Source organism: Alligator mississippiensis, chromosome 1 (genome assembly GCF_030867095.1).
Source record: "Alligator mississippiensis isolate rAllMis1 chromosome 1, rAllMis1, whole genome shotgun sequence".
Lineage (NCBI taxonomy): Eukaryota > Metazoa > Chordata > Crocodylia > Alligatoridae > Alligator > Alligator mississippiensis.
The window spans coordinates 458,881,275-458,894,838 of NC_081824.1; the positions used below are offsets into that span (position 1 = coordinate 458,881,275).

At 43.2% G+C, this 13,564-nt stretch overlaps 1 protein-coding gene across 1 annotated transcript in view; it reads left to right on the forward strand.

Moving 5' to 3' along the window:
- The window catches only part of ME3 (malic enzyme 3), a 176,920-nt gene that overhangs the window by 144,455 nt on the left and 18,901 nt on the right, over positions 1-13,564 (forward strand). Inside the window, exon 7 of the mRNA XM_006258999.4 lies at positions 3,503-3,612. Within this exon, the coding sequence (XP_006259061.4) occupies positions 3,503-3,612 (110 nt within the window). The remainder of the gene's footprint in view (positions 1-3,502; positions 3,613-13,564) is intronic.

Below are 13,564 nucleotides of genomic sequence, written 5' to 3' on the forward strand. Positions count from 1 at the left end.
AGTTTTCCAACAGGGAACACCAGAATTCCTGCTAGGGAGGCCAGTGGCAGGACTCTGCCTGCCCACAGCTGGCACCTTGGACCCAACTGACTGTGGCTGACCTCCTGGACAAATGGGGCTGGGAAGACATGCTTTGACAGTTCAAAGCAGGCCACCACACCCGGAACATCTTCCGGGCGATAGCTGCCCAGATGGCCGGGCAGGGGCACACATGGCAGTAGTGCCGCACAAAGGCCAGCCCTGCAACTGCAGTCCGCTGGCAGCTGGCCCAGAGGGGCAGATGCCTCTACTGGCTCTGCAGTCCCCATCTGGGTCTGGCAGGTGCACAGCAGGTCACAGCCAGGCAGCAGCCCCCACTGCCAGACTGCTGCAGTGGGTAAAGCATGCAGGAAACTCTCAGGGCTGCTTCAGCAATCCAGCTGGCACAAGGGGTAGTGTCCCCAGGTACCAATTGGCTGGGCCCCAGAAGCTCCTGGGAGGTAACAGGCCTGAGCTACTTGCCAGGGTCGCTTTTTATACTGCTGGGGCCAGGACAGTGCAGCTTTTTAAACTGCTGGGGACAGCACAGGTGGTGGCCCTGGGGTCTAGCTCCCCCTGGCGGAAGATCCAGAGGAGCCAGGCAGGGTTATTTTGCCCCAAGTGGCACAATTTGCTCCACGACAAAGTGTACGTCCAAGCACATGTGCTGAGGCAAAAAGCCCCGGCTCAAATTTGCATCGCTTCTATTTGAGCTGCTGCAAGCGCACGTGCTTGCATGTGTGGACACGCCCTAAGAGTCAAGAGTCATTGCTTTTAAATAACATTTAGGCTCCTAATTTGTCTAAATCATTTTACAAATGGGACTTCAACTCCTAAGACACTTCAAAAATTTACTGTACCTCTTCTAGCAACCAAGCAGAGGAAAATTGGAGAAAGTGTCAGAACAAGTCCTCTCACATTTTTGATGCCATAGGATTTCTATAACCTGTCTGACCTTCCTGTTTAAGTGTCTCAAGATGAAGTAATAAAGAGGCACAATAAATGTGCTCATCATTGTCTCCTTGCTGACAGACACATTTGAAATTGAAAATAATAACAAAAAAAATCTGGGGCAGACTGGGAGAGCCTGAGCCCTGACACTCAAAGAGCTGTGAATGGAGCTTTTGATGATGGTAATCTTGTTTGTTCAATGAAGCATGATTTGTCTGGTATCAGTTTCCAGTGCACAGCCTTGGTGTCCCACTTGTTCACATCAGATTTCAGGGGCAAAGGGGGAGATCTGAATGGCACCACTCTCTTTGCATTGCTTAAGGTCCCAACGAGAATAATTAATTTTAAATACAATACAGTCTTTCCTTGTGCAGAACTAAAGCATGGAGGTTACTAACCACATCACTCATTCCTCAAGCTCTTCCCATTGTCTGTTCAGATGGGTGGAAAGAGAACTCTATTCACATTCCCTTTAGTTTACCATCCACATTGCCTGAAGTTAGATAAATGCTGAACGTTTCAAAAGATCCCTGAAAATCATACTGCTGTCTGGAAAATGTTCATTCGCAATTAATACCTATGGCGCCTGTAACTGAAAGACTAGGGAAATAGTAAGTTGTTGTTTTTTTCTCATTTATTTACTTTCTGTTTTTTGTATAACTGGTTTACTTCATTTGTGTTCTGGCCTCCATAGCAATGTGGAAGCGAAAAAATATTTGTTTAAAAAAAGGTCTAGAAGAAGTTGGAAAAATCACACATTGGCAGGCAGAAACAGAGACAGATGCATGTAATCATGCAAACAGCTCTTCACTTGCTTTTCAGCTGCCTGGGATTCAAGTGGGCCCTTGATGGTTTCTCAGGGGAAGACCATTGTCTTTCTAAAGGAATATACTGAACCCAGAGCAAAAGCATGTTTCCTTTCTGTCTTAAGGCTTGCCTGCAAAGACTCCTCTGATACTATGTCATATTATTATTTAAAGTTATGCCAAAGTATATATATGTGTATGTGTATTTATATATGTGTGTGTATATGTGCTCTCTTTATATATAATTATACACACACACACATATATATGTATACTAGCTGAAGTACCCATTCTTTGCCCGGGTTGTTATTTTTGTAATTGCAGTATTTGTTTATTCTCAAATAACTTAGTACAACATATTTAGGTCAAAAATATTGTTTGTTTTTAAAGAACATAGCACAACATATTTAACATGTAATATTTAATGTGGAGCAAAAAAAGGGCACGCATCAATATAATAATGGCAATTGAATTTTAAAAAAGGCAAGTGGCAATATAATAATGACAGTTGAACTGCATTCACTGCATGCAAAATGGAGAGGTACCAGTTTGTTATCTGAGAAGTGAAGTAATCCCAGTCCATGGAAGCCCCAAAAAGGGTCAAGTGAAAAATAACCCGCCTATAATTTTCTTTGGGTGATATTCAGTGATTTTGGAAGGTTTAGAGTACATAGGACCAGCCATTCTTGAGTTATAGGCAAACATACATACATACACTTCATTATATATATATAATATATATATATGCTCAAAAACCTATTATAGCTCCTGAGAAGAGTGCACTATTTAATCTCATTATGTGAAGGGTCAGCATTACTGAGTATATTGACTCTCATTGTGAAGACTGCCTCACATATTAGATATAAAGATATGTAATTTTAAAAGAATTTTTCCTACATTTGTAATAAAGTCTTTGATGTCCAATTTAAGGACTGACAATGCATGATTAGATGCTGGAAAGCTCAGATATGAACTAGAATATATAATAATATTTGGCATATTTGGCATTATGGTAAGGCCTTCCATAGTGCTTTCTGTCTCAGGAAGATGCACATATTTACAAAAAAATGATGAAAAGAGATTCAGAATGCCCTTGTTGGATAAGCATTGTTATTCCCAGGAGGAAACTAAGGAACACAGGTATGAAATGATTTGCCCTAAATAACATGGCAAGTTACTGGCAGACCTGATAATAGAAGAAAGATTATCTACTTCCTCTGCTTTAGCCATAATTCCTGACAAACAGGAATCAGCTCAAATGGGAAGGATGACCTAGTGCTTAAAACATACTCAGGAAGTCTGGGTCCAGTTCCTGTCTCTGCCACTGACTCATTGTATGACCTTGGGCAAGTACGTTGTTTTCCTGTGTCTTGCGTTCATCCTCTTGATCGTATGAACAACATTTACCTCCCAGCTCTCTGGAGTGATGTTCTGAGCCTGCTTGATGATGTTTCTAAAACACTTCGTGATACTCAGAATGGAGGAGCTGTAAAAGTACAAAGTAAGGATACTTTTCCCTAAAATGGCGGCAAGGTCTCTGATTAACCTGATGATTCCATTAGTGTGATAGATTTAGACATTCTCAATATACCATGTCCTTGATTGTTTGCCTCTGCTGGTATTTCATATATATTTGTGTTTCTGTACGTGCAGTAATAGCAAGTACATATGTCATCCTATATTGTGAAGAAATTGCTATCCATTTGTAATTGTCCTTTTATCTACAGGTATGGAATGAACTGTTTAATCCAGTTTGAAGATTTTGCCAATGCCAATGCTTTCCGTCTCCTCAACAAATACCGCAACAGATATTGTACATTCAATGATGACATTCAGGGTAAGTAAAAATGCAGTTGGGAAAGTGAGACTTCAACCCAGTCCAGCACACAGGGAAATACAATTCAGTTCACAAGACCATTAGAACGTAAGTGTCTATGGGGCCCCACAAAAGCAATTAAATAATAAACAAAAGCACAATAGCGTGTGGTGAAAAGTGTGCCTCCATCCTTTAGCTTTAGCATCCTTTAGCTCCATTTAGCTTTTCTGCAAATTTCTGCTGCAGTTCTTGTTGTGAGAGAAAATATCCTATATGGTTTCTCCCGGTGCATTAAATTATTAAGGCAATTTCAGGAGTTTAATTTTCTATAAGCAGGCTCAAGCAGTAAAAAATGTAACAGTTGCATAGGTTGTTTAATTTTCATATGTTTTATAAGCATTCAGTAATCCTTGCAATGACTCTGTATTATTATCCTCTCCACATATACATGGGGAACTGATATGGTGATAGCCAACCCCTGCCTTTAGCTTCACTCTCAGTATTAATGGAAAGTTAAGTTCTTTTTCCCCAAAGAGACTAACGTGACTTTCCCAAAGCCATGGAGAGTGACATAGTTGGTATTAGAGTGTTAGACCATAGTTGTTCTCAACATAGTGTATATGAATAAACCCTTTCCTTTGCTTGAAATCATTGCAGGAAAGAGTGTTTTTCCATCCATCCATCCATTTAAGAGCAGGGTCTTCTTATGTCAGTTATATGTCAGTACACTAGCCAGCCCTTACCTCTACTTTTTGTCTTCTCATGTTTTCTTCCATTTTTCTTAGCCCTGACTGACACGTAAAGGAAATTTGGAGAGTCAGTCTTAATCAGTTATTACAATCATCCTATTTTGCATCTGAAAAAGACCAAATGAAACTATCATGCCAGTGGTATTTTTCACTCAGTGCCTCTTCCTATGAGAGGAGCCCCTCAGCATAGTTCCATATCCACAGTGTCATCTAATAGTCCTTTTGCATCTATGAAGTCTTCTAAGTTTGGGAGTTGGAAGCACAGTGGTAGCTAGTCCCGCTAGAATAAATGTGTTTTGAAGAAGTATGTTTAGCAGAAGAGGATGAAGACATGCCAGACTGGGTAAGGTAGACGTGCAAGAATCTAATCTAATAAAGAGACTAGGAGGAATGGCTTGAAGATGGCTGACCCCCTTCTTCAATAAAGCAGGAGATAGGGGTTCTGGTACTGTGCAGGTTTTCACCGTGGAAAGACTGTGAAGGATCAGATTCAGGTCTGGACAAGGGTTTTGCTGAGGATGACAGAAAGACTGAGCATATTTAATTTGTAAAGGGAGGAGTGGTAGGAATTGGGTACTATGTCAGAAGGAGAAAAGAGGGAACTCTGAGGGGAACTCTGAGGCACTGTGTATAGACTCAGGCTGGAGCAAATTAATGCTCTAAGTTGGGAGAGATGACAGCTGGACACCTGGGGGCAGCTCCTATATCTGGCTCTTCAAAGTACAACACTTTTGGTATAGTTTCACTGAGCAGGGGATGACAGGATTTGGCAGAGCTCTGTATGAGCATGCCCAGAGCACAGGTCTTGGCTGGTGCTCCTCACTTGAAACTATGCAGTTGTGCATGGGCATCTTTGAAGACCTGACCCTGGAAAGATTTCCCAATAAGCCAAAGTTACCATATGCTAAAACAATTGATACTTAACCTTTTTCCCAGCTCCTGTGAAATAAAGCATAGAGCTTGCGTGGATTTTATTGTAGTCTATTAATTACTTGAGCAGCCATGTAATGAGTCATGAAACACTAACCATTATTTGGGGGGTTTATGTAGTTGCCTTTTTACAGTAAGTTAAAGAAAGTAGATGATGCCAAGTCTGAGACTCATATTCCAAAATGTGTGCAAATAAACCCAGGAAAACTTGAAGTCTTTCCCACTTTCCTTAGCATTCAGTGACATGATTTTGGACTTGCTCATTGTCTTGTACAGCTCACCTACTTTTCCACCCTCTCTGAATTGGCCACCGAGCCTAATGGAGTCTAACTTGCATTCCATGGAGAGTTAGGGTAGGCATGAGAGAAAATAGGGGATTCCCTATTGAAATTTATACCCTCCTTTTACCAATGTTTATTGATTTCCCCATCACTTGTGACCCCTTTGGTATCTCAGGCCTTATCTAAAGAAGAAAGTTGCACCAGTTTCACTTAAAATGGTTTTAAAATTATCTACTTGACCTGGTACAGAACCCCGAGTAAACACTCTCATTTCACTTTCACTCAAGCCAGTAAAGAATAGGCCTAATTCAGTTTGAACTCAACGTACTGCTTTAGCTGACAGTTTGCACCGATTTCACAAAATAAGATTTAGGCATGACTTTAGTCTTCCATTTAGGCCAGGCCGAAGTGGCACTAATTTAAGCTTAGTGGCCAAGTGGTGTGAGTCTCAGCAAAATCACATCTTAAGAGAAGCTAAGTTAGTTTAAGGCTACAAACACATTGCATTTGTCCCAGGATAAGCCGTTTTAATCTGAGACAAAGTGCAGTCCTGGGATTGCATCACTGAATCAATGGCAGAAAGGTAGCAGTGCATTCAGTCACTCACTAAACCCAGATCAGAAGGGTACATGCCAATCTCAGGATATTTCTGTTCCAGGACCAACATGGACACAACTTGTCCAGAGACAAATGCAGTGTATGTTCTGCGTGGACACCATGCACTGAGGGTTGGGAAGAAGGCGGATGTCACTAGGCCTCAGACTCCCTTAAGTCTCTGTCTATTTGGCCTCATGTTCCTGTGTGAAAAGAAACTATCTTTTGACATTCTCATCCCCGCAGTATTTTGTAACCAAAAACTTGCTTCCTTCCATGAACATCCTAGCCCAAAAGTAGGAGTGACTCAGGAGATAGAAACCATTCCCAAGCCTGGCCAGCCAGCTGAGGCTGAGTGGGAAGTTTGCCACATATCTTGAACTGGGAAGGGGTGACTGCTCTTATTATGAAACCATTTGCCAGGGCCTGAAGCTGGAGCTGGCTCACAATGCCCCGCTGTGTGGGAGTTCCCTTTAAGGGACCGCAGCTTGATGACATCACCTCTTTCCCAGCTCTGTCTGGGTTCATTCAAGGGACAGCAGCTTTCATTTCAGCTCCAGGGAACTTTTTTTCACTGTCCCCTCCCCTTGTTCAATAGCAAAGCAGAAGAATGGGCCAGCAGCAAAATGGGGGGAGAGGTCTGGAGCATTTATCTGATGGTGTCAGATCAGAAGCAGACTCAGCATCCACTCTCTGCCACTGTGACATGGTCTGACCCAGTAAATGGCAATTCTTATGTTCTCATGGTGCACCTCCTAGCCCTGCTTCACTTCTCCTTGCCCAATGATGTTGAGAAAGTAAACAATTCAGAACGCCCACGCTGGGCTAAATCCTCGTGCACCACCGGGACAGGGCTGGTGCATAGGCTTCTGCTTCCCTCGCAGACAGGAAAATGCCCATTGTACTAATCTGGAGACCACGGAAGCTCTGCCTCATGAAAAACTGCCTGTCTTTAAAAAAATCTATGGTGACTGTGGCTGGGCCCCAATCTCTTTTAGTGTGAAATCAAAAGGCTTGTCTTTTTCAGCTCAGTCTTCTCAAGTGTGCATTGAATCCCCATCAAAATCAACTGGAGTTTTCCCATGGGCTTTAGTGCATGTGGGTTCAGACCCGTACTGCAATCAGGCTGTTTAACTTGCACAGCTGAGATCTTTACGCGAGCACCATGGAGCTTTCAGTGCGGTGCAAAACTATATGCATCTGGCTGCTACATACAGCAAGGCCTTGAAGAAGCCTTGCCTCAGTGAGAACAACCGCTTGTATTGAACAGAGCCAAGTTTCACCACTCATTTATGAGCATCAAATAGATGAGTGGCTTTTGTGGGCTCTGATTGTTGGTCATACGGAGAACAGCACTTAGAAGCTGTCAAAAAATATATGGTTGTCAACGAAAGCTGTAGGTTGTGCCATTATTTGTACAGTACTTGATCATGTATTTGGAGAGTCTCTTGTGCTTATGGATAAGGGGAGAGAGTTTGGGATTTAATGGGAGCATTTCACAGAGAATCATAGAAACATGGAGAAGTGGAGCTGGAAGGGACCTCCATAGGTCGTCTAGTCCAACCCCCTGCCCGAGACAAGACCATCCCTATCCAAACTATCCCAGACAACCATAATCTAAACTCGACATAAGACTACTTGCAACCCTGACACAACATAGACCTAACACCCTAACTTGCCACAGGCAAAGCAGGGGAACCACAGCAGCCAATGTCCTGTTTCTGTGAAGTGTTGTCAAAGACTGCTCAAGAGATCCTGGGTGCAGAGCCATGTCCCCGCTGCAGAGGAAGGCAAGAACTCCCACAGTCCATACCAATCTGACCATAGGGTAAAATTCCTTCCTGACCCCAAATATGGTGATCAGTCTGACCCTGAGCAGAGGGGCAAGACCCTCTTCCCAGGAACCTCTGGCTTTGCTCCCAGCGGGAATATTGGCACACCCCAGTCAAAGTCCCCCATTTACCTGGCTATTTCCTGACTTGTGAGAAGCTTGAATGTTCTCTTGAAATTAGAGGACTTCTCTTGACATTTTGAGAACTTTAATTTCAGGGTGCCCAACTGGAGATACCTTGCATTAGCCTAATTTTCATGAAGTGCAGAGCAGTCCCCTCTGCAAATGAAAGCCCTTCAGAGTGTCCTAGAGAAAGGAACTCCATGTCATTGGCCACGTTGGAAGGCTTTGACCTTAACATCTGTACAATGGAAGTGAGAAACAAACTACACTGGTATCACTTCACTCCTCAGACTCATGCTGGGTTAGATTCTGTTCCACCTATCAGGCACATAAGTAAACTTGGGCATCTGCACGTGATCCTATTTCAGCCCGCTCAAGTCCATGAAAACCAATTAATGCAACAGGTGATTCCTTCTCCTCCTTGCTGCTTTTCTGTGACTCAGTCTTGAGGATCAGACGATGGTATTCTATGAAAGTAGATACTGGGTGCATCTACACAACATGCTACATCGCCATAGTGATGAGCTATGGTAATGTAGCATTGGCGAGCACTAACTGTGATGCCACTACTCCTGCACAGTAGCAACGAGCCACTATGCAGTAGCTCATTGCTACTGCACAATAGGGTCGGAAACAACCCGTGCGCCACTGGGACTGCCCAGTGCCAGCTGTGCAGTGGGGCACACATGAAGACACACCTGCATAGTAGATTTTTAGGGACTTGAACAGGCTGGAATAGAATAGGATTTAGGTGCCTAAATTCATTTAAATGGCTACTAAGTGAAATAGAATCTGGCCTGGTGTGTCTACTCAGAAACCTTAGACTTCAAGAGAACAGTCCCAGGTCCCAAGTGAGAATAGATATGGGTTTATTACAAAGCTCCAAGTCTGAACTCCCTCAGACATTTGGTTGGGTTTGAATCCAGGTCCTCATGCTGCTGCCCATGCTGCAGGCACTTTTCCACGTGCTTTGGTTAATAAGCCTCATTTTTGGCAATTCATTTAGTCATTTCAGATGATTAAAACTTTATAGTATCTTTCTTTGTTGTTTCAGCTGGCTTGGAATATGTATTGGTAATTATGACAGGAAGCTAAAAGGAAAGAAAAGCACGATAGGAAGAGAGTGCTGGAAGACACGATGCTATAAAACAAAGGGAGTTATGTGCTGTCGGACAGCTTTTGAACAGGCATTTTCTCTATAGGGACCCATTCCACCTGCATGGGAAGGTAGAGCGGGATACTTCTCATTCCTGCAGGGATTTTCCATTACCCAGCCCTTTTGGACCTGTGCTTTCTAGCTGATGTTACTATAGTTATTAATTAAGGGCCAGCTTCTTCTTTTGCATCCTTTCTGTAACTGTATCTCCCACTGACTTCTGTGTAGGGCAAACACATATCCTCTGCATCCATCCTTTGTAAGTATAAATTGGGTGTCACTCCCTTGACTTCTGGGGATGACTGTTTTATAGCTGCTGAGGATCTGGTGTTAAACCTTTTAAGGCTTTAATGGAAATATATATACTTCTTCCCCGTACATTCATGATTGGTTTTAACTTTCACTGGATAATGTCACGGACTACTTCTTTGAACCATTATCCTAACCCATGCTGTAAAAAAGCATTGTCACTTAACTTTCTGTAGAGCTCTTTGGGGGCCTCAAAATGCATAACAGAAAATCCAGGGGAATAGGAGGGCTGGCATTAGTTTAAGCTGAAACTGGATGAGTGAGGAGCTAGCTCTAGGTCTTACTTGTCTGCAAAATATTTAAAATACCCTAGATGTTTGGGGGGGGGGGTAATCTTAGAGAACAAAAATAGCATAACTCCTATGAGTTTTTAATTATTTTCAGCCTCTTCTAGCAATTATTGTGCAAGATGGGAGAGTTTTAGAAGACAAAAATGTATTGGCACTGGTATTATTGGAAAAAGTAGTTTGCTTCTTTGAAGGGAACAGAGAGTATGGGTCAGGACTGAGAAAGGAGAAACTGCCTTTTCCAAACAGCCAACAAAGATTCAAATTACTCACACTAACTGGAAAGGCTGAGAAAGGAGAAACTGCCTTTTTCCACATCTCTGTAACTGGTTTTAAGTCCAGCATAGGTAGATGGTGAGCAAAGGCTCTTTGGTCGCCTACAAAAAATACACATTTGTTTTTGGTCTGTTTCCTAGTACAGAATTGTAGGGTTGGAAGGGACCCAGAGTTACCTAGCTAGCAATTACTTGGAGAAGCTAGGTGCTTTCAAGTCAGTAAGGCTGGATGGGATGCATTCTAGGATACTGAAGGAACTGGCTGAGGTAATTTCAGAGCTGTTACCTATCCTCATTGAGAATTTGTAGAGGGTGGATGAAGCTCCAGATGTCTGGAAAAGGGCAAATATAGTACCCATCTTTAAGAATGGAAAGTGGAGGATCCAAGGAATTACAGACCAGTCTGGCTGACCTCAGGGCCTGGAAAGGAAACTATTGTGAAACACCTAGAGGAGAACAAGGTGATGAGGAAAAGCCAGCATGGATTCACCAAAAGTAACTCATGCCTGAAACACCTGATTTCCTTCTATGATAAAGTGACAGGCTCTGTGATGAGGGGAGAGTAGTGGATGTGATATACCTTGACTTTAGCAAGGCTTTTGACATTTTCTCCCATGACATTCTCAGTAGAAAGCTAAGGAAATACAGACTCGATGGAAGTACTGTAAGGTGGATACAGAACTTTTTGGATCAGCATGCTCAACAAGTAGTCCTCAATGGCTCTATATCTAGTTGGGAGGAGGTATCAAATGGAGTTTCCGGGGGGTGCCATGGGTCCAGTGTTGTTTAATGTATTCATTAATAATTTAGCTCATGGGATCTGGTGCAGATTTGCAGATAACACCAAACTGGGTGGAGTTTCAGATGCTCAGCGGGATAGGGCTAGGATCCAGAATAACTTGAATAGACTGAAAAAATGGTCTGCAATCAGTCAGATGAAATTCAACAAGGACAAATGCAAAGTTCCACGCTTGAGACAAAATGGTTGCATGCATAAATAAGGACTGGAGAATAACTGGCTAGGCTGCAGTACTGCAGAGAAGGACCTGGAGTTACAGTAGGCCATAAGATGAATATGAGTCAACAGTGTACTGTTGTTGCAAAAAAAAGACAGCAGTATACTGGATCATCTCTTGCAAATCTAGGGAAGTGATTTCTCCACTCTATTCAGTCTAGGCAGAGGGACATTGATTTGGGCACAGAAACTTTAAAAGAAGTGCCACACTTGCAGGTTATTGCATTGCTGCTAAGAGAGGGTGTCTCCTCCAGAGCAGCCAAGCCTTTATGTGCATTAAACAGGGAGAGGCTAGGATTTTTTGTGATATCTCTTATTAGACCAACTGTATAGTTGGGAGAGGTTTTTCCAGCATGAAATACCCTTCCTCATTTCTGCAAAAGAGGCAGACACAGGCTGAGCTAAGTAGCAGAGAGACGTATTTCACATTTCAAAAGGGAGTTTTACTTCCTATCCCAGGACTCACTTTTCTGTACAGTTATGTCCCCTGAATGGCTTGTTGTAGACAATGCAGAACAGCTGCCTCCTGCTTTCCTGGGCCCCCTTCTGATGGCAACAACTGAAGTGCTTAATCTTCCCAGCATCACTGTTGAAGCCAGCAGTTCTTTCCCCACCACCTTAAATGCTCTGGGTTTCCAGTGCTCTTAAACTGTTGATATACAGAGCAAAGAATCTGAATTAGTTTCTCTGAGTGTCCCCTTCTAGATCTGTGTCACTGGGCTTGATTGCTTCCAAGCAGTTTCAAAAGTTTATTTTTAACCATCTTAGTGCAGTCACTTTGAGAAGAATGTCAACAGTCTGACTACACTTGAGCTTTGAGTTTAGAGCCATTTTTACACATGCTCTGGGAGGCACGGGTGAGGGCATTTTAATTAGAGAGCCATGCTAATTAAAAGTGCCTGAGCATCACAACACGTGTATTAGCATCCCCTACACTGAAAAATGGCAGCAGGGCACTTTGAATGAAAGCTCATAACATATTATTGTTCAGTGAGCTTTAGTTCAAAGCCCCCACCACCATTTTTCAATGTGGGGATGCTGATAAACGTGATGCTAGAGTTTGCTGGAGCGCATTAATTTCTGCACTCCAGCAGTCTTGATTAATCAAGTCTGCTCCAACATGCTGGATTTCCAATGCATCAGAGCCGGCTCCCTGCACATATATAGGAGCCCCAGGAGACTAAGATGGAAATATCACTGCACGTCTTTGCCTCATTTTAATTCTGCTGTTTTATTTGCAAGTATTATCAGCATCTGGGAAGGTTAATCTTCCTCCAAGAACCATCTGAATGGCAAATGCTGCAGAGGATTACTCTGAGCGAGGGTTTGAAAAGGTTGTGCAGCAAGGGATTGATTGCTTCCTGTATGTAAAATTGCATTTTTTTTGCTTGCACTTTCTCATCACAGTTATAATGGTCTTTTCTTTTTTTATAATGGTCATTCCTGATCTTTGGCAACCATTTGAGAGACTTCAGTGGGGCAAGGAAAGAGAAGGAAAGACTGACTGGACTAATGATTAATATTTTCAATTAGCTGGTTCCCAGTTTTCTTCACTGGATGCGCTGGCCCTTGTTACAGTCAAAGGGTATTACTGGGGAGTATCACCTATACCGGGGGTCAGGAAATGTAATGAAACGGCTAGTGTTTGTTGGCGTGCTTCCATCGGCTGGAATGGGAACTCTTCCGTTGTTTGCCATAAGCCCTATACAGCTAATGGCTGTTGGAGGTTCTCCTTTAAGTGGCAGTGGCATGTACCTTTGATGAAGGAGGGTGCAGATTTTACAGTGACTGTAAGGAACAACATCTGGTAAACAGCTCTAGCAGTCACAACCTTGTTACCATATATATACACGTGGACAGGTGGCAGCCATCCTTCTCCATGGTGCTCACTGTGGAGCTAACCGAGGTGTGTACTTCAATTACTTGAGCAAGTAAGTGAGGATTTGCCCCCCACTGCTGACATGGACTGTAGTTTGAGAGACAGGGTCAGGTGCAAGGAATCCGACCCCAGACTCTTCCCCTTCATTTATGCCTCCATCGCAAACTTGGCAAGCACAGAGGAGACGTGGGAATGCCCAAAGGTGTGCAATGAAGTGTCCTCATCCCTCTGCCTATCTACTGAGGGGCCCAAAGACACTTCATATCTCTCTCCCACACAGCCCCTTCACTTGTGTCGTATGATTGATACTGTTAAGCTGCCCTACAGACTAGTAGGCCAAGAGACCTCTGGGAACAAGGCAGCCGTGGGACTGTAGGTGTCAAGAAACTTGGCTGCCCAACAAGAAACTGCACTTACAGTTGAAAGGCTCATTGGTTTTGCCAGTTCTGTGAATGTTGGTTAACCCTGAGGTCTGTCATATATTGTAAAGCTGTGGCATCAGCACTCAACCTGCATTTCTCTTGAGCTCCACTCCCAGTCCTGC